The sequence below is a fragment of the Dermacentor albipictus genome, unplaced genomic scaffold (assembly GCF_038994185.2).
Source record: "Dermacentor albipictus isolate Rhodes 1998 colony unplaced genomic scaffold, USDA_Dalb.pri_finalv2 scaffold_11, whole genome shotgun sequence".
Lineage (NCBI taxonomy): Eukaryota > Metazoa > Arthropoda > Arachnida > Ixodida > Ixodidae > Dermacentor > Dermacentor albipictus.
Genome location: NW_027225565.1, coordinates 7344442 through 7366411, shown reverse-complemented (window position 1 = coordinate 7366411; position 21970 = coordinate 7344442). Strand labels below are relative to the sequence as shown.

The 21970-nt window shown below is 48.7% G+C and overlaps 1 protein-coding gene across 1 annotated transcript in view; it reads left to right on the top strand.

Annotated features, from left to right (window-relative positions):
* LOC139051368 (uncharacterized) overlaps nt 1–21970 on the top strand; it is a 209710-nt gene that overhangs the window by 7251 nt on the left and 180489 nt on the right. The window contains exon 3 of the mRNA XM_070528386.1: nt 8632–8778. Coding sequence (XP_070384487.1) covers nt 8632–8778 — 147 coding nt within the window. The remainder of the gene's footprint in view (nt 1–8631; nt 8779–21970) is intronic.

The following is a 21970-nucleotide window of genomic DNA, read 5'->3' as shown; positions in this document are numbered from 1 at the left end:
CGTGATAAGGCCAGAGATGGCTTACCTATGCATGGACATCCTTCGCGTGCCATGCTAGCTGATTCAACAATAATGCGCATGCAATCCTCCATGTGCATAATGATCACTTTTGTTTTCCTGAACAATGGGGTACGTCTGCATGCTCTGCAATGCAGGATTAAAAAACCTTCCTTTCCGTTCTTAACGCTTGCATGTTCATGCAGACAGTCGTTCAAACACCTGCCTGCCTGGCCCATGTAGCATGCGCCGCATTTCAAGGGGATTCTGTTTACAAACCCCTGCACACAATCCACAGTATGTTTACGGTGCTCATTTTCATACTGGGCTTTTTCTTTCTTAATGGGGGTGCATCTCTTTGATATTGTTCTTTATGTTATTTTATTTTTTTTAATTTAAAATTTTGTATGAGACAATAATATTTGCGTTGGCAGTAAGCGCTTGTCCTCGTTTCTCTGTGTCCCTCGTCCTGCTTCACGCTGCACCACACAGCACACTCGTATGTCACCTGTATCTGCGGTGCTCCTTAGGTTTGCGTGAAGCGCTTTGTGATATGGCTGAGAGCCAAATCATCATTGGGATTTTCAACTCGGCCACGTTTGCTCCGTCACCCTTGCCTATGCGAGGGCTGCTTCATCCATGCTGTTATCCTCTGTCGTGTGAATGCTCGCTACAAAGTGTCACACAATATGTGACTGATTAATCTATAATCACGCCGTCTTGTGAATCCAGCTTTATCAGCATCAGCACAGAGGTGGGAACAGAACCGCTGGCCAAAGATACAACGCAGATGAGTTATGCATCTGCGAATGGAGACTATTTTTGTAAAGATTTGAGCTTTGGATGCAATTATTTTTGCACGTTATATGTCTGAGTATTTTTTCTTTCCAAACTGTTCTAATTGAGGTTGTAGGTTGTATGCGGTGGCGGGTTATAGGCAGAAAAATACGGTACGCTTAGTACAGTGCTATAGACCGTTTTATCGGTGAGGAGGAATGTAGCCTAGAACCACTGCCCTGCGCCGCTCTCCCGCTCGCACTGGTATGTGCGGATTCCATTTTCGCCCAGCGGCAGCTTGGGAAAGTAGCGGTTTAATTGCGCATTAGTGCGATTTTAACGTGTTCTGACTAGCATTTCTACGACATCGGATGACTGAAAGTCGACGGACTACCATTTTGCTGTATTCAGCTGCAAAAGTAACTTTCGGAAGCAAGCGTCAAATGCATCTTCAGCCGCATTGACTTTGTGGACACCGCCACTGCGATAGCGGAGAAGTGTCCGCTTTGTATTGCCGGCATAAACAGAAAGGACTTGATGGCATCGCATGTATGTTCGGAAGGTTTTGTTCCCAGTGAGCGCTCAGCTACGAACTCGGAACTCGCCATCCATGATCAAACTGGCATATGAAAGAAAGGTGCGTATTTGAGTCAGTCAACCATTGTGAATGCTATAAAAGCTATTTCTTTGTGCATGCACATTAAACTCATTCTGTACAAACGTGTTCTAAGATTATCATGCTTGTCAAGCAGCATTCTGGAAGAAGCTGACCGAGGATGTATTATGAAACAGTACGTGCCAACTAAGAAATGAAGGTGTTCTTTTCCATTCTATAATCAAAGCCATGCCTTGTGTGTGCCGGCCGGCTCTAGTTCACATGGGCTCTCCCTTGCTTCCGAATCTCACTGGCAATCTGTCGATGCTGCTCATCGCGCGCTGTATTACTGCAGAAAATAAAGTTGCTGTTGCAAAGAGTAGTTGTTTATTTTTATCTCTCTTGAGTAAGCGAGGTGCCCTTGCACAAACAGGCACCATTCGAGACCTAAGAGTGCACATAATCTTTCAGCGCGTTGTGTGCCTCTGGTTGATCATGGCATATTCACGGCCACTATCATATGCTCATTTATTCATGTTAGCCGGCTGTTAACATGGATAAAATGAGCTTATCGAAAGGGCCCTTTGATCGAGTTATTTTACAGTTCTTTATATTGTAAAGCTTGATGCCCAGGTGCCAGATAAACCATGTTTCGAAAATCGTACCGAAAACAATTTTAGGAGCACGAAAGCTAACAAAACGTGTTTTCTCGCAGCCTCGTGGTTACCTGGATTGGGATGTATGCTGGTGCAGCACACCGCATGACACATAGAGACAACTCTGATTGTTGTCGCCTCAGGGATACCTTGATGGAGTTTAAGACTAGACATAAAGTAATAACAGGTTACATGTAAATGCTACATGTCGACAATGTTCAGACTTGACTTGCCTCCTATTTTAATCGTGGGCAGAGCTGCGGGAGCACCTATAGGCCTATCGCCATTCGATATTGCAACTATATCGAAGCTAAAAGCTTAGTGAAGACATGCTAAGAAGTTTACCAATCCAAACAACTTGTTGACACCTCTCGGGAAAGCTCGAAAACTTGCCACTCATTATCAACAGCATGTTCGCAGTGCACCTTCCAGCGTGATCCTACATAGCAGCATGGTACCAGACGATAGACGGCGCTGTCGTTGCAAAATGGCGGCGCCCTCATTATGAAACGGTGTATACTTTTGCATGAGATTTCAAACGGGATGCAACAACTGTTCGACATAGACAGTATAATTATATATGAGCTCGGTTCCGATATATTCGAGTTCAGCTGTATAGGAAGCCTAAAGTTGCCCCCCCGCTAAATTCCTTTAGTGGATGAGGTAATTTTGACATGAAGGTCTCCTTATGTTTGCATATTTTCATTTAAAAAAAGGGAACGTAATTGAGAGGAGTGGGGTCGAAGGATGAGCTTGTTATTTCTGCTTTCCTGTTGTCTTTTTTTGGTGTGCACTGTGTTGGAACTTGTTCACATAGCCTGCACCTCCATACTGAGCGATCAGTATTGCACAGTTATCATGCCAATAGGCATGATTTTGCAGTTTATTTCAAGTTACTTTTACTTTTTCTAGGAAAAGAGGGAACTGAGACAGAAGCATCACTACAAACTCACCTAGTTGGAATTGATTCGTAAAACTTTGCGCTACACAAACGGGGACAAAGACACACATGGGCGAGCACTTTCTAACAAGTGCTTTTATTATTTGGAAAGATCAGACCTAAGAGCTTATTCATATACATGTAAAATGCAGAAATGCTTTTCTGAGATAATCCGTGGGTTGATTTTAATGAAATTTGCGGCATTTGAGAGAAAAGGTGAAATTCTAATGACTGTTGGTAGCGAAATGTTAATTTATGGCCTGAAATTTTCTACAAGGATATTTATATAACTATGCTGTTGCGTACCCCAGGGTAGCGTATCGTACTGCTGCCGACTTGTAGCGACGCCTGCCTATCGAAGCTCGACCGACGTTACTACTGGGTAACGTGGCGTTGTCGGTGGGCTCCGACAGACCATGGTGACCAAGCACGGACGAGACGATTTCTGGTGTGTAACTTGCACAGTTTGTTCAAAGGTTGGTGAAAAATGAAGAGAAGAGAATGAAGTGTTAAAAAAAGGTACATTTCGGAGCCCCTTAAATAGGCTCTCTACAATCGTGGGAGGGATTTTGCTTCTGTCGATGTCACATGACCGGCACAGAGTCTGATTCGCTCTGGTTATACCTCCTCCAGATTCCCTCCTCCGGTTATACGAAGCCTCCGGTTATACTGAGTCCCTGGTTATACCGAGCCTCTAGGAATTGTAGGCGCTTGTCCTTCTCTTTTGCGCGTTGCTGGTTCGTGGAAGTTCTGTAGAGTGTGACAGTTCGAGGAAAGGGTTCCTCTAAAGTCGAACACGCGCACACAAAAGAGGCCTGTAAACACTGCGGGGCTTCCACCAGACCGGCAGACACTCGAGATGACCATGGTTAATTAGAAAGTCACGTTTCGTTTCGACGAGGCATGGTAGGTGAAAGTCCTTTCTGCACGAGGGGCTAGACGCCAACCATAACAGGAACAGTCACGCTTCATTTTGACGAGGCATGGTGGGTGAAAGTCCTTTCTGCACGAGGTGCTAGACGCCAACCGTAACACTGCTTTAAAAAAATGCAAGGCCAAAGTTTACAAATTCTTCCCTCTGCATCAAAAGCAGATACAGTCGAACCTCGATATATCGAACAGCATGGTCATTGCGAAATAGCTCGATATATCCAAAATTCGATACATAAAATCACATAAAAAATGCATAAGGAACTTGTACAAATCAATCAATGAACCAATCATGGCGCAGTAAATACTTACTTGAAGTTTCACACAAAGTACTTATTTCTTTGGCTCAAAATACTGCAGCAGTGTAGCCTGCTTCTTATTGGCAGCCACGTGCTTAACCATGCTGTCCTCCACGTAGTCCAAACGATCCACAAGCATTAAGCTGGTGCTTTCTATTGTGCCACCATAGCGGCGCAGAATGGCGAAAGCAGCTACAGCCTCTGTTGAAGTTGGGAGTAAGGCAAAATCGGCACTTGCGGGATCAACCTCGACAGTGCTTTAGTTTGGCCGCTACTTCCACTGCTATCTCCCCGTCCCGAGTGACGAGCCCCTTTCTACACCGCGCGACATCCTCGAACAACAAAGAGAGTAGCGGAGGCAATATGGACACCCGCACCCAAATTTAAACAGTCAACTGGCAAGGAGTTGGCAAGGAATTCAACCACACACGCACCCAAACCTACGTTCACTTAGCCGTATTCACTGCACACGATACACTAACGAATGCCCGTGGTGCGGTGACATCCCAATGTTGCCGCATATCACGTGGGTGTGCCCGAACAGACCAACACGTATTAACTCCACACAACTAAAAACATAAGATTTTAACAGGCAGTGGGATGTGCGGCTAACAGACGAGGATCAGGATAGCCAACTGGCTCTCCTAGACCAAGCCCAGCGAGCCACTCGCGCCAGTGGTGCCCTGTACTTGGGGCCCCAACCACGGGACCTAAAATTTAGTTTTATTCTATAAATTTTCTCTCTCCTCTGTCCATGTCTGCAACCAAACATTTTGAAACACTGTCAAACACTATTAAGTGCTGTCTGCCATGCAGTCTATGAGTTAGGCAAGTGAACGTGCGCTGTCTCGTGTCTTTCTGAGAGCAAACTGCCATTCCTCATGAGGCACGGCAGGCGCAGAGCGCGATACCCATGAGGAATTGGTGCAGCAAATGTAATGTGTCATTGATGTTGTCGAACTAGCCAAGCTGCCGCTTGCGTACGCCGCTACGTTCAAATGGCGCCATGGCGCAATCGAAACGCCCATCGCGCCACCGCTATCTTCAAGGGTGTTGCTGGAAAGCTCGTCGCCTGTCAACAGAGCACACATGGTCTGGTGTGGCAGAGTTCAATATATCTATTTTACGTCTGACCCCGTTCTAAATAAAAAATTAAAAATACAAGCGATTTTCCAAGTCATATAGAAAGCAACAATAAGCAATAATTCGATATGTCCATGTTCAATATATTGAGGTTGGATTGTACTGCCATTTTTAAATTGTGTCCATCAGAACATCCAAAGGGTAGAAATTTGATCTAATAATTTATACCTTATGTGAATTGTTACAATGTTTACAGAGGTTTTGCAAAAGTGCCACTCACGTATTAGTGGTGGACGTGAGAACCATGTACAATACATCAAATGTGTCTGCTTTAGATGTGCTATTAGATCAAATTTATAGAATTATGATATCGTTTTTCATTGCTGAGTTCAAGTTGTAAACTTGATAGTTCCGTATTGTGAAAATTTTCGATTTTCAGCAACCTTTATTAAAAAAACAACGGCTACATAAAAAAATCCGCTTCCAACAGTCACTAGATTTAAAATATTTTGTTTAAATGCACAAAATGTAATCAAATTTGGTGCAGTGGTTGCTGAGAAAAACGATTTCTCTTTTTCTATGTATTCATATAGGAGCCCCTGAGCTAAGTCTTCCTCTTAAAGGGCCCCTCACCAGGCCCCATAGCAAATTTTGGTTACACGCTGGAAGTTGGTACATGAACTCTAAGGAGCGTTCAGCTCCAAGAATTTTTCAAATTGGTTCCTTAATAGCCGAGATAAAAATATTTCAGTGCCGTGAACCCATGATTTCAGGAGGCAAGCGCCACTACCAAGAGGGACACTCTCTCTGCTGTGGGGATCGAGGTACCTTCCCATGCCTCGTCCCCCAGCTTACGCATTGTGCTTAGCTCGATCTCCGGGAACCACCACCATAACGGCAATGTGGCAGACACAGCTAGCGTGCTGGAGCTTATTTCCCACGCAAACCGTGCTTTTCTCTCCCCGGCTCAAATCGCTGCACGAGCAAGTGTAACGGTGACGCGTCCTGATTGGCCTCTTGAGTGGCGGCCCCAGGCGCCTTCTCCACCTTGGCTCTCTTCCGCTAAGCACTTTGTCGCCACGGCAGATGTTCACAGGCCTGCAATGAGTTGGTTTCTTGGGACCTTTGCTCCCCCGACTTCTCGTTCTCGCACTTGGTGAACTGTTTCCCAGTTAGCCCTAACGCAGCGGGTGAGCATACTCGATCGGTCTTGCGGCGAGCCTTTGCCCGTAAGTGCTATGACTGTTGCACTGTGCTGTATCTTCGGTAAATAAACCTGTGTTTGTTGGCGATCGGACTCTGGAGCCTTCTCTGCACCATATAGGAGAGTCTATGTACCCTACCATAGTGCCTTTGTGCTTTGCGGATCGTAGGAGAGTCGTGCCCTTTCCTAACTACCACTTATAGGTTGAGCTTTGGGCAAACCCATCTCCACACCGCTTGCTCTGTCTAGCCTATGCAAGTGAAATTCCTTCCCTGCGTTCTCCCATACCGGACCTTAAGGATCGCGTGACACATGTGTCATGGGCCCCGCCTTCTTTTTTTTTTCTCGCTTTTTTGCTGCGAGGCGCACTTCCGCGGTGCACTTTTATCCACGAGCTGTTACGTCTGTCTCGTTTCGCGCAGCACACGATTGTGTCCACTGTGCACGAGAACACCTGACTAGTGGTATAAGTCAGTTCTACACGAACACTGAGGCAGCAATACACAGTCTATTGTGGACCGAATAATGTTGTTTCACTCACTCACTCACTGAGGCAGACACAAGCGGATCACAGAGCATGATTGCGCACTGGGACATGGTAGAAAATGGCACAGTTTTGGTGTCAGCACATGCGACTACATGACGTGGGAACAAGCAGACAAAATGGAAGTACATCTCTTGCTGTGGCGTGCAAAAAAAAAGATACGCACAGACATCCGGTTTATGTGTTTTATTATTTCTCTAAACCTCAATTCATCTAGCGATGCAACAGGTTACACAAATAACAGATGTTACCTTCAGTAATTCTTGAAGTCATGAGTCACAAAGAGCTATGTCACAGCAGACACATGTATGTAGGTGCAGTAGCACGTATACGTCATCCTTCCGGCTTGGAGTGTGGCAACCGTGAGGAGAAGCGCAAATGGCATTCGGTTTGAAATTTCAGCTGTTTGCGGGATGTGTAGCGATGCAATACCTATCAGACACGATTGTTGCGTTCATTGTATGCACATAGCTTGTCAGCTCAAAATGGCTAGACCTGGTGAGGGGCCCTTTGGGTACCCTACAGATCTGCGCAAAACATTTCAAGATTCCATATGGGGCACACATTGCAATCACATAGATTTCTTGGAAATTTATAGATGCGAGGAAAGTAGCAACATTTCTTTACCTAACTTAGCAATGGACGGGTGACTCTCACAATCTTCTTTTTGCACTGAAATGTTAAAAGCTTCCACGATTTCCCTCGACGTTTTATTATAATGCTTAACTAAAATGGCAGTGTTGTGAAAGCAGGGTTTACATGCACACTCGTTGCAAAGCAAGGCCAAATATGTGCTACGGCATCCTTTTAAAATAGACTAGTGTTTGCTTAATCTCGTGTTCACATATCTGCTGATTTGTCCAACGTTACACGTGTCCGCACTTCACAGGGATCCTATAAACTACATTGTTTATGCATTCAACAAACTGATACTTGTGCCTTATAGTACAGTCATTCCTAATATCATTATAGCCTTCAAAGTAAGTATCATGTACTGTTGTAACTAAATTGACTCTAATGTGAGCATTTGATTGGATTTGTCATGCTTCATAAGTAAGGGTGACATAGTGCGCTGGTCTCCCTTCCTTAACTTGACACTGGCTGCTCCCTTCCCAGAAATGCTGCTGCTACAGGAGTCTGCATAGCACTATGTTACACAGGCTGCCATCCACCTTTCATCAACTAAATAGTTCAAAATTCTCTTTGGCTTGCTATTTGAGTCACTGGCAGTTGTCATGGCATAAGAGCAGTGATCACTCGCAGAATGTATAACCAGACTTTACTGTATGGTTAAAAAGTTGTGGTAGGGCTGAATGCAAAAGAGGGAGCGCAAGACAGATTTTCCAGAGTTGAATCTTTAACATTGCGGGACCTTTTGCCCACCTCTGGCCAGGGTGGGGCAGCAGGGCTGCTCTTTTTTTTTTAACCTGGGGAAGCAACTGGCAGGCACCCTGCTGTGCCAGCCGTAGAATACAGAGTGCATGTCACGTCTAGCCACTAAGGACAGCATTATTTGCATCAGTTACATCATTGGGACATTTGTATCATATTTAGTGCATATCTGGCACCCCATATCCATTCTTCCCAACGGTTGTGCCTCCCCCAGGTTGATGCAGTGAAGACTAATGTGCTGCAGCAGAGCCTCGAGTCCCTGATGGACCGCAAGGAGGCCCTGGCCCAGAGGCTCCTGCTGACCGAGGACTCCGAGCAGAGTGCAGAGCTTACGGAGCGCATAGACCAGCTGGACAAGCAGGTGGGGAGCTAGAGCTTGTTTGTGGGAACCATCACGAAAAGATGAGCTTTAAACATGAAGGCCACCACCCAGTATTTTGTTTGCACAAGGTCAAGACATTGGACATGGTGTCATTCAAAAGGGAGCAGATTGATTGGTGCAGGCACAGATGTTGGCTGCACTCCTACAGCCAGCTATTCTTCTTTGGAATAGAAGGGTGAAAACAAAATTGATATGTATACATTAGACTTCCATAGCCTTCTCTCAGTGCTGCAGCAGCAGCTAGCTGGTTTCCCCAAAGTATTATCTGTTGTCTTCTTCTTTTCATTGCCAATCGAAAGTAATCTTGTATCCTTGTTCTTAGAGTCCATTACAGCATGTCATATGATATCATAACCTTCCATTAGACAGCATGAATGCCGGGGAGTCTGGCATCTCACAAGTCTACCAACCACCGCTAGTGACCATCAGAGCAGTGTCAGTCGTCACCTCATGTAATCTAATGCACTGCTGTGCGCATGTTCAGGCTGCAAAAGATGGAGCACTGAGCACTGCACACACAAGAAAACACAGTATTACCCCCAAGTTAAAGAAAACGTTTGCCTCCAGCAACACCCAGCACTGCACAACCGCCTGGTCCTATTGCAGCACAGGAATCAAAGGGGCTCCCGGGCCAACGATGGGGTGGAGGCATCGCTAGCAAGTCGCTGTGGGAGGATGTCTCCCTGTGACGTGCAGCTAGGGAAAAGTGTTCCTGTGGCTATGCGTCGTGCCCTCACGATAACCAATGAGCCCACTCACGAAAGCGAGGGTAACCTCCTTTGGCTTGGGTCTCCGATAAATGTGGCTCAATGTAGCATGTTTACGCGCTAGCACTGCGCACCATGCTTTGGCTTAGCGTATTGAAAAGGCGCAACGCAGTATACGCGCTTTTTGTAGGGGCAAGACACTGTACATGAAGTCAAGTCTGAACGATGGCCAAACAAAGGGGCCGGCAGACGAGAGTAAAAAATATGTGGATCCCACACACTGTGGGAATCGATGTAAGCAAAGCTTTCTGTGCTGTTTGCTTTGATTGACGACAATTAGTGGTGGTGTTTGTTGTACATGCTGCCATCTAGTGAAAGCGGTGACACACAGTTCCCCATGACTGCGCGTGGTCGGTGATCTGGCTGTGCGTGCTCTTCTTCTTCTTGAGATAGAACACATCTGAGGGACCATTAAACGCGTGCGTATGTGACTCCTCGTCTGGCCCTCTTGCTCTTCCTTCTTGGCTACATTGTGGTGTCAGAAGAACAGGTTCTACCAGGGGACATCGGCTCCTAGTCCTCCTCCATGGAAAGGACAATGCCAGTAATGAAACGCTGGTGAGCTGCTCATTATACGCACATCTCGGTACTCAAGCAACGCGACCCCTCAACGTTCGAGGCGATGACATCATTCGTAATTAAACCGCTGGATGCCTTCAACTTTTCGTCACTGAACGAGTGTAGAGCGTCCGTCGAGAGCGTCCGTCGATCGAGAGCGTCCGTCAGCAACAAGTCGAGCTCCACCAGGAAGTGCCATGTGTGAACAAAGTTGCATCTTCTCTCCAATCCACTTGGGGTACTTCAAAACCGGACAAAAGCGGCAGCTATTCACGAGGGGCAAACAAGACATCTTCATCCTCTGGTAAAAACAGCATGCAGAAACCATGCCATGTGTGCGGTAAAGAGTGTCACCCTTGTACTCTGTGCCCAGCCCACTCGGAAGTCTGCAGGAATTGCCGGAAAAAGGGTCATTACGCCTCCATATACATGTTGCGGTGCCTCGATTTTGTCGAAACGCAACAAGTCAGTTTAAAAGCAGGATTCCTCGGAGTAATCAAGACGTCGGATGCTGGAACGTGGGACGCAACAGTCTTGGTGCAAGGTCAGCCAGTAGATTTCAAAATTGACACTGGCACCGGCGAAACAGTCCTCCTGAAGCAAGTATTCCAGATGCTCAAGGGCAGACCTTTTCTCTGAGCTCTTCCTCGCCAGCTACATGATCCAGACGGAAAGCTTCTTCCAGCTGCAGGAATGGCACAACTTGAACTCGTCTACGGCGACCGTACGACTACTCAGGATGTCTACGTCTTAGATGAGGTCCGCACTCCATTGTTAGGCAAGCCAGTGATCACAGAACTCCAGATGTTATAAATGCCATTGCTGAGAAACAGAATCCGAAAGAAGAATTTCCAGCCGCAGGAGCGGCACAACTCGAGCTCATCTACCGTGACCGTACGACTACTCAGGATGTCTACATCTTAGATGAGGTCCGCACTCCGTTGCTAGGCAAGCCAGCAATCAAAGAACTCCGTATGTTGACATTTGTAAACGCCATGGCTATCGTATCCCTTCCGTGGAGTACACTCTCGGACTTCTTTATGGAGCTAAAGTGTTCTCCAAACTGGACGCCAACACTGGATTTTGGCAAATTCCACTTTGTGATGGTTCTAAAAAGCTCACCACGTTCATCTCACCTTTTCGATGCTTCTATTTCAACCGGTTACCATTTGGAATTGCATCTGCTCCTGAACACTTACAGAAACAGATGTCATGCATTTTACAAGGCATCAGTAGGGTTGTCTGTCACATGGATGACATCCTTATTTGGGGTTCGAATGAACATGAGCACAATGAAACACTCAGAAATGTGCTGCAGCTACTCGTCAAGGCTGGACTGACATTGAATGAAACCAAATGCTTGTTTAATGTCCAGCGCCTCACGCTCCTTGGAAAATGGCTGGACCAAGACAGAATATGACCCGACGAAAAGAAAGTTGAAGCCATTATGAAGATGGAGAGCCCAAGAAACAGAACCGAGTTGCAGAGAATTCTCGGAATGGCAACATGCCTCGCCATATTCATTCCCAATCTCTCTTAAGTCCTGCAACCACTTACTCTTTTGCTGTCAAAGAAGCAATAGTTTGCTTGGGATGCTCCACAACAGCAGGCGTTCAACAGATGGAAGTTGGTGCTCTCGTCTCGCTCTGTTCTTGGAGTGTACGATCCATTGAGAGAAATGACAGTCACTGCAGATGCATTGTCCTTCGGACTTGGTGCATTAATCCGGCAGAAGCAAACGAATGGCAAGTTTTCCATCATCGCTGATGCTTCACGATTACTCTCAGAGTCTGAGAAGCGTTACGCTCAAATCGAGAAAGAGGCTCTTGCTTTTGTCTGGGCGTGTGACAAGTTCGGCGATTATCTTGTTGGCAAGCTGTTCAAGCTGGAGACGGACCATAAGCCGTTCGTTCCCATCTTCACTTTAAAGAGCCTTGACGACCTGACACCCAGATTACAAAGGCTAAAGATGAGACTGATGCGATACCAGTACAAGATTGTATACATTGCAGGCAAAGACCTTCTAGCCGCAGACACCCTTTCCAGAATGCTTCTCCAAAAAATAGAAGACTCAGAGCTCGAAGAAAACGTGGAAGCTTTGATATGCTCCTTGAAAACCTCTTTACCCATAAAGGAGCACTGCCTTCAATGATTAAAGGCATCCCAACAAACAGACCCTGTTTGTGCACAACTTCGCCGGTGTAGTAAGAAAAAAGAGTAGCCCTCCAGGGGAGATTTACCAGTGGACCTAAAACCCTTCTATGAGTATCGACACCAGCTCACTCTGGAGAATGATTTATTCCTTTATGCTGCTCGAGTTGTCGTCCCTGCGTCTTGCCAAAACAAAGTCCTACGACTCTTACATGAAGGGCACTTCGGCGTAACAAAGACACTTGCTGGAGCCAGAGGTTGTGTCTGGTGGCCCACTACAGGAGCTGATGTCACGTCCCTGGTGAAGCAATGTCAGCACTGCGCCGAAATAACAAGTAAGAGGAAAATGCCACCAAAAAGTTCTGAACTTCCAGAAAAACCCTGGCAATGCATTGCAATGGACTAGTTTCACTACTATAAGAGCAAGTGGTGGTTGATAACAACAGATTATTATTCAAGATACCCTGAACTGGGAGGGCTCGGCTCGAGAAGCTTATGTCCACAGCTGTAGTCAACCACTGCAAGTCATTTTTTGCATGCCACGGTATTCCTGAGGAAGTGGTTTTTAACAACGGTCTGCAGTTTTCATCGACTGAGTTTTCACTCTTCGCTCAGGACTACGCCTTCAAGCACAATACCTCTAGCCCTGACTATCCTCAGAGCAGTGGACTTGCTGAGGCTGCAGTAAAAATCAAGACTTCCATGACAAAGACGAAAAACCCTTACTTGATGCTTGCAGCTTACAGGTTGACTCCTTTGAAGAATGGGTATAGCCCTTGTTACGTTTCGCCTCCGACGTGCGGTATAGCCGGCGCGGATGCAACGGACGCCGGGGCTTTGTTCACAGCGGCAGACATTTTGGCCAGTTCAGCGCTGCCCCAATGCCTCCTACCAAGCGCGTCCAGGCATGTTTCAATGCCACGTGTCTTCGTGTGTGTGCGTGTGTGTGCGTGTGTTTGTGTGCATGTTGGTGCCCACGCTTGTCAAAGCGCGGCAGCCGGGGAGAGGAGCTCCCCAACTGTGAAGCGAGAAGGTCTGACCGGCGCCGCCCCGGCGGATACGTCACTTCTTGTCACAACGTGTCCGTGCGCCGCCGTCACATGCGCCTCTATCGAGGCGTTCCTTCTTTCCCTTGACTCCGAGAGTAAGAGTATAAAAGCAGCTGCCCCCGGACGCCAAGAGAGAAGCTTCAATTTATTCAGTCGAGTAACGTGGTCTCCCGTTTCTCCACTTCGGTCGACCTGACCGGCCGCTCTTTTGTGATGCTAGAATAAACAAGTTGTTCTGTTAGCAGTCGACTCATCCTTTGCCAGGACCTTCGGATGCTTCCAGCTGTGCCCCAGGCCGCCAGGCCAACGCTACCCTTGGGGCTTGCGACCCAAATGCAACGCCCTGCGGAACTACTGATGGGGCGTTGGCTAAGAACCAAGCTTCCTCTTAGTTCCACCTAGCTGACATCCCAACTGCCGGATCAAGAGAGCCTTTGGAAGTTTGAGGAACAGTACTGGAAATGTCAAAGGAAAGACTTCGACAGACGTCACGGAGTCCACGACCTGCCGGAGCTATTCTACGGAGACGACGTCTAGTTGACAGACCTTAAGTACAATGTGACAGTACAAGCTCCAGCCGATGAGCCTCGATCCTACTGGATTAACACCAACACTGGTGCTGTATGCAGGAACAGGACCCAGCTAGTTCACTATTCCCCTGCTAAAACCAATGCAGAAAGTGTTGTGTAGCAGTGACAGTGTAGCAGATGCCCGTATATGTTGCCAAGACACTTCCCACATGCATACTAGAAGTCGGAGGTGCGTGAAGCTTTTTGCTGCATTGAACGTCGCTTGCTCTGTTGGGGAGATGTTGTACATGCTGCCATCTAGTGAAAGCGGGGAGACATAGTTCCCCGTGACTGCGTGTGATCAGTGATCTGGCAGCGCGAGCTCTCTTTCTTGAGATATAACACATCTGAGAGACCATTAAAGGTGTGCGTATGTGACTCCTCGTCTGGCCATCTCGCTCTTCCTTCCTGGCTACAACAGTGTTGATTGTGAATGTTTAATTTCTACAGCCTTTAGTGCAATACGAGAGTAGTGAGTTGTTGGTAAATGTTACCGAGCGTTGTGGGGATCGAGGTGCCTTCCTGCGCCTCGTCCCCCAGCTTGCGCATTGTGCTTAGCTTGATCACCGGGTACTGCTACCATAACGGCAACATGACAAACACGGCTAGCATGCCAGAGCTAATTTCCTGTGCCGACCGTACTTCTCCCTCCTGGGGTCAAATCACAGTACGAGCAAGTGTCATCAGGACACGCCCTGATTAGCCTCCTGAGTTGTGGCCTCCAGGTGCCCTCTCCACCCGAGCTCTCTTCAGCTGAGCGCTTCATCGTCACTGCAGATGCTCACAGTCCTGCAACGAGTTGGTTACATGGGACCTTTGCTCTCGCCACTTCTCGTTCTCGCACTTGGTGGACCGCTTCCTGGTAAGTCCTAGTGCAGTGAATGCTTGTGCTTGATCGGTCTTGCGGTGAGCCTTTGCCCGTAAGTACCATGACTGTCGCACTCTGCTGTATCATGTGGGATTAAACACGTGTTTGTAGACGATCTGACTTTAAAGCCTTCTCTGCGTCGTGTCAGAAAGTCAAGGAACCCTGCCGTAGCTCCTTTGTGCGTTGTGGAGTGGAGGAGCGTCTTGTCCTTTCGTGACCGTCGCCTGTAGGGTGAGCCTTGTGCAAACCCATCTCCACAGCATGCACCACTGCTGTTTGCGCAGTACACAGAACACCCAAGGAGATGTGTTTGCTTTAACTGTTGTTGTGTGCTATTTATAATCTATGAGAAGGTTGAGCATTGTCACTGCCTCACATGGCACAACGCATCGCGGCAGAAATGTTGGCAGAATGATAGGGCCGTACGTGCTAAAACCACAATTGGATTGTGAGGCATGCCATAGTGGGAGACTTAGGATTAATTTTGATGCCCTGGTGTTCCTTAACGTGCACATAGATCTAAGTTAACGGCTGTTTTCCTATTTCGTTCCCGTCTAAATCCGACTGCTGTCATGAATATCGAACCTGAATCATCAAGCAATGCTATAGCTGCATAACTAACGCAGCGGGCACAACATTGTTGGTTTGACGTCCAACCCCTTCCGTAGTGTCACCTAGACCCTACAGTGATTGAAAGTGGCTTTGCGGTTGCACGCTCTGCATCAGTTCTCCACTTGACAAATTTGCACGGTGTTTATTTTTCAGAAATAGCAGAAGCGTACAGTACCATACCATCACTTTTCCCACAACTGCTGTCATGGCTATAGTAGTAGTAGTGTTCCCTTATCTTCTCAAGTCGCATTTTCCCAGTCCTGCCATTCCCCCCTGTAAGGGAACTGCGAGCAATGATTGGCAAGGCTGTTATTCACTCGTTTTGCGACTGCGCCGGTTCTACCCAATCTTTGCCTCCTACTTCCTGCCTATTCTCTATCATTTTAGCTATCTCTCCTCAGGACTTGCACATTACAGTCGACTCCCGATAATTCGAAGCCGCTTAATTGGAATTTTCGGTTAATTAGAAGTGAAGTGCTGGTCCCGTCAGTTTTGCATGTAATCCTATAGTAGAAATCGCTCGATAATTCGAAGTCCTCATCCAGTAATATTGTTTAATTGGAAGTTAATTTTCAGCCGGGATCTTCGAGGTGACCGTCATTCTTTGGTAGAATGTGCAATAATTCAAGTGTTGCAACAGTTCCGTGCTCCGCGTTGGTGTCATCGCCACCGCAGCCGCCCGCAATGCCATCCTTCTTGGAGCGGCGCGATTATTCATTGCTGCGGCTGCCATGGCCTCCGCGATCGACTCCGGCGGGAGGCGAAGCGGCTCCCGCCGGAAGCCACGTGCGGCTGCTGCGCGTGGCCGGAGTTGATCGCGGAGGCCACGCGGGTGCCATAGGTGCACGCAGCGCTGCATACTGGCAGTGGCGAGATTGTGCGAGATAAGTCTTGCAGCGTGCGCAGCGTATGTCGAGGCGTGTGTTGGTCGAGCGCCTTTGTGCGGGTAGCTCGTAGGCTAGGTTGTTCCACGGGTGATTCGGAATTGACTGTACGTAGACGCGCAGGGTATAGCCATGGCAAACCGTGGCTCTTATCGCACGCTCGACCTGGCAAAGAAAGTCGAGGTTTTGAAGGAAGTTGAGAAGGGAAGCGCCGCCAAAGAAGACATAGTGCGGAAGTACGGGATCAAGCCGAACACCCTCTCAAACTACATCAAGAACAAGCGCACAATAATGGATGCATTTGAGAATGACAAGTTCAAGACTTCTCGGAAGCGAATGCGCACCGGCGCTTACCTAGAGTTGGAGAAGGCTCTGCTGGTTTGGATTAGGGAGGCCAGGAGCAACAAACTTCCTCTCAGCGGAGACATTGTTGCGATGAAAGCCCGAACGCTTGCAGCAATGTTGGGGATCAATGACTTCGTTTCATCAGATAGTTGGCTGACGCGCTTTAAAGATCGCCATGACCTGGTTTTCAAGAGCGTGTGTGGTGAAAAGGCGTCCGTTAACCAGGAAACATGCGCCACGTGGAAGGACGGAAAGCTGCGTGAATATCTCGCCAAATGCAGACCGGAAGACATCTTCAATGCAGATGAGACTGCACTCTTCTATCGGCTTCTACCAGAGAAGACCCTGACATTCAAGGACGACGACTGGGCTGGGGGCAAACGCAGCAAGGAGAGAGTGTCGGTGCTGATCGCGGCAAACATGACTGGCACGGAACGATGTCGGTTACTTGTGATCGGGAAAGCCGCAAAGTCGAGATGTTTTAAAGGCGTGAAGACGCTGCCTGTGGACTATGATGCGAACAAAAAAGCGTGGATGACGGCCGAAATCTTCAAGAGCTGGATAAGCAAATTGGACCGCAAGGTGTTGTTCCTTGTCGATCACTGCAGTGCTCACGTGAATGTGCCAGCCTTGAGTGCAATACGCCTCGCATTTTTGCCTGCAAACACAACGGCTGTTTTGCAGCCAATGGACCAAGGCATCATCAAGAATGTTAAAGTCCTGTACAGGCGGCACCTCCTCGAGCGCATGATTTTGTGTATGGATAGCTCCACAAAGTACGAGGTGAGCCAGCTTAGTGCCATCCACATGTTGGCACGAGCATGGGATCGTGTGAAGCAAGAAACAATCGCCAACTGCTTCAGGGCTTGCGGTTTTGTGGCAGCTTCTTCGGAGGATGCCTCTGAAATTTCAGCGGAGGAAGCGTCAACAAGCGAGCTTGACAGCACTGATTTTGGTGATGCTCTCGGGGACGTCAATTTTGAAGATTACGTCACCGTAGACAAGGCGGTCGAAACGTGCGGTGCGCTGACGGATAGCGAAATTGTAGAGATTATTCGGCCCCAGGAAGCGACCGAGGAAAGCAACGATGACGTTGAAGGCGAGCCGCAACCTAAGGCTGCTGATGTAGCTGCAGGCCTTGCTCTCACGAAGCACTTCTTTGCCGCTGAAGGTAACGCGGAAGAAGCGTTCCGCCACATCTACAGCCTGCAGAACTTGCTTTCAGCAGTGCGATTCGGCAAGAAGAAGCAAAGCAAGATGACCGACTATTTTTCTTAGAGAAAATACTCGATTTCGCCACAAATAAAGTGCTGTTTTTTGTGTTTTGTGCTTAATTGGAAGTTCGTTTAATTCGAAGTCGACTGTAGTAGAAGGGTAAGCGCTGTAGTTTCTGCAATGCTTTTGCGGGGTGTCATGCATAGTCACAGCTGGCAAGATGCTAATGTAATGACACCCAGGGAGCTCCAGAGGGCATTGTGCACATGCAACGCGATGGGAAGGTTCAAATGAGTTTCTCACGTTGCCGTTTCTCTCAGTCATGCTCCTTCCATGTATATTGACACGTGTACTTATCTTTATCAGGCAACCACGTTTCGCCGCCTAACAAATGTTATCGCACAGCGCGGGACGCGCCTGTATATATCCGAAGTTTCTGGAAAATTATCGATGCTTCTATCTGCTGTCTGTTGTCGCCGAACCTTGTGTTATCTGATTTCATCGCCTGACGCGAATGGTGTAGAACTTTGTGGAAAGCACGCGGGTGCCAACGATTAGTCTGGAACATTCGACGACTGCTGTATAAAAGCCGACCCGCTTGACCCGCGGATCAGATTTTCGCCGATCGCCGACTGTGTTCGCCCCTGTCACCATTCTTTGAGTGTAACCTGTTTTTGAGGGCACAAGTTTGCCCAATAAAATGCTAGTTTCGTCTTTCTCAGTTTGGCTGCTTTCTTTACCGTCACTACTGCCACGTGACATCTGGTGGAGGTGCTTTGCGTTCATGTACCGAATGCCCCCAAAAAGCCATGACCCAAGCCCGAATGCGGAAGACATCACCAACGTTAACAAGAACCAGCGTGGTAGCCGCAGGCTGCAAGGACTGCCCCTGGAGCATGGACTTTTGCCTGAGACGAGCAGGTAGATTGTCACCAAGTCCACCCCATTGGCAGCCCCAGTGTCCCCCATCGTGCTGCAGCAGCCCAGGGAGCCTCTGACGTTCTGCGGTTCAACGTTCGAGGACCTGGAAAGCTGGCTTGAGGTGTATGAGAGAGTCGCTACATTTAACAGCTGGAACAGTGACGACAAACTGCAATATGTCTTCTTCGCATTGGAAGACGCTGCCAGGACTTGGTTCGAGAACCGAGAAGCCACCCTAATGACCTGGGACCTGTTTCGAAGTGGCTTCCTGCAGACATTCACAAGCGTCATACGCCGAGAATGAACCTAAGCGCTATTAGAAACCTGGGTGCAGCTACCTAATGAGACAACCGCTATCTTCACGGAGGAAATGAGCCGTCTATTCCGTCACGCCGACCCTGAAATGGCCGAGGAGAAAAAAGTCCGCCTACTCAGGCGTGGTGTGAAAGAAGAACTTTTTACTGGAATGGTACGAAGCCCACCGAAGACCGTCGATGAGTTTCTTCGCGAGGCCACCAGCATCGAGAAGAGACTCGAGATGTGAAACCGGCAATTCGACTGCCGCCAGAACTCTACAAACTACGCCGGAGTTCAATCACTGGCCACCGACGATCTACGCGAGACTATCAGAGCAGTCGTACAGGAGGAGCTGCAGAAGTTCTACCCAAGGTCGCAGTCCCAAGTGGATCCAATCGCTGAAATCGTCAAAGACAAGGTTCAGCGATCGCTTGGAGTCCCTGAGGTGCAACCACGATCACCGCAACCTCAGCCGGAAGCGATGACCTACACCGCTGTCGCCCGCCGTCAAGGTCCCCCTCCACAACAACGCCAGGGCCCTGTAACGCCGCAATTCCGTCGGCCACTGCCACCGCCGCCAGCACGCCCACCCGTTGCCCAGCGCAGCTATGCGAGGAAGACGGACATTTGGCGAGCCCCCGACCACCGCCCGCTCTGCTACCATTGTGGCGAAGCCGGCCATGTGTACCGCTGATGCCCATACCGCAACCTAGGATTGCGAGGGGTTCGCTGTCAATGCACCGTGCCCTCGGGAAGGTGAACGCCCTCGTGACATCGCCGACTACCTCGCCGCTACTCAGTGGAGCCCTCGACGACCATCCCGTTCGCCGTCACCAGGCCGCTACCTGTCGCCACAGCGCCCACCATACACCGGCCCAGCCCGGGGCCACTCTGTGAGCCCATATCCGGAAAACTAAAAGCAACCGATTGCTGTTCGTCGAACTGACGAAGATCCTCCGCCGCCAACGAAGATGACGAAGAGACCATCTCGACGACATAATAACGCCGTGCCGCTATCCCGACGAAGTCAGGAAGCCAAGACTACACCGACGAAAAACGTCTTGACGACGAGACTTTCCAGTTTCAGTTCAACACGACGCAGACGTGATCCAATGCCAATACCTAACTGCAACACCAGACAAAGAACCACCATCCTCGACGTGCTTCTCGACGGCCACGCAGTCACCGCCTTAGTGGACACAGGGGCGGATTACTCCGTAATGAATGGACACATTGCCGCCCAGTTGAAGAAAGTTAAAACTGCATGGGAAGGCCCTCAAATTCGAACCGCTGGAGGACACCTCATTATGCCTACTGGAATCTGCACGGCAAGAATTACCGTTCGTGACCGGACATACCCTGCCACCTTCGTTATCCTCCAACAGTGCTCACGAGACGTCATTCTCGGCATGGACTTCCTGAACCAACACGGCGCGATCATAAACTTGAAGTGAAAATTGATAACGCTGTCGGAAGATCAAGCGATACCGCTGGAGAGCTCTCATAGTCACCACACCTTGAGTGTGCTCGAAGATCAAGTGAGCATCCCGCCGCGCTCCAGCATTATTATTTCCATTGGCACAGAAACACCCACTGACGTAGAAGGCGTCATCGAGGGCGACCATCACCTACTGCTCGACCGTGAAATTTGCGTCACAAGAGGGATCGCTCAACTCCACGGAGGGAAAGCAGAAGTTATGCTAACCAACTTCAGCCAAGAGTTCAAATACATCAACAAGGGCACGACAATCGCGTACATCGAGGAAATTGTGGAAACCAGCAATGCCTTTGTCCTCTCGGATTCTGCCGCATCTACCCCGATGAGCATAGTCCCCAAACCAGACTTCGACGTGAATCCAAGTCTTCCTATGAGTAAGCAGCAACAGATCAGAAGTCTTCTCCGACGATACAAAGACTGCTTTTCGACGTCGTCGAGGATTCGACAAACACCAGTTGCAAAGCATCGCATAATAACTGAAGAGTGTGCTCGACGACTCCGCCAGAGCCCTTACCGAGTTTCGACGCGAGAACGTGAAGCCCTTAGGCAACAAGTCGACGAAATGCTGCGCGACGACATCATCCAGCCGTCGAAAAGCCCGTGGGCCTCTCCTGTAGTCCTGGTGAAGAAAAAAGACGGAACCCTATGCTTTTGTGTCGATTATCGTCGACTGAACAAGATCACGAAGAAGGACGTGTACCCCCTTCCACGGATAGACGACGCATTGGATCGGCTCTGCAACGCTAAATACTTCTCGTTGAGAGACCTCAAGTCTGGTTACTGGCAAATAGAAGTCGACGAGAGAGATCGCGAAAAGACCGCCTTCATCACGCCAGACGAGTTCAAGGTCATGCCATTCGGACTGTGCTCGGCGCCTGCAACGTTTTAGCACGTCATGGACACGGTGTTAGCCGGATTAAAGTGGCAGACGTGTCTTGTTTACTTGGATTACATCGTTGTCTTCGCCGGAAATTTCGATGATCACCTTAGGCGGCTTGCGACAGTGTTAGAGGCCATCAAGTCATCAGGGCTCACTCTGAAGCCGGGACCCGCCGTGGTTGCTCAGTGGCTATGGTGTTGGGCTGCTGAGCACGAGGTCGCGGGATCAAATCCCGGCCACGGCGGCCGCATTTCGATGGGGGCGAAATGCGAAAACACCCGTGTACTTAGATTTAGGTGCACGTTAAAGAACCCCAGGTGGTCAAAATTTCCGGAGTCCTCCACTACGGCGTGCCTCATAATCAGAAAGTGGTTTTGGCACGTAAAACCCCATAATTAAATTAAACTTTGAAGCCGGAAAAGTACCGCTTCGCTTACGAAGAGCTTCTGTTCCCAGGCCACATCATCAGCAAATCTGGAGTACGTCCCAACTCGGCAGAAGACAGCTTCCATCGCAAAGTTCCCGCAGCCAATCGACAAGAAAGCAGTGCCAACCGC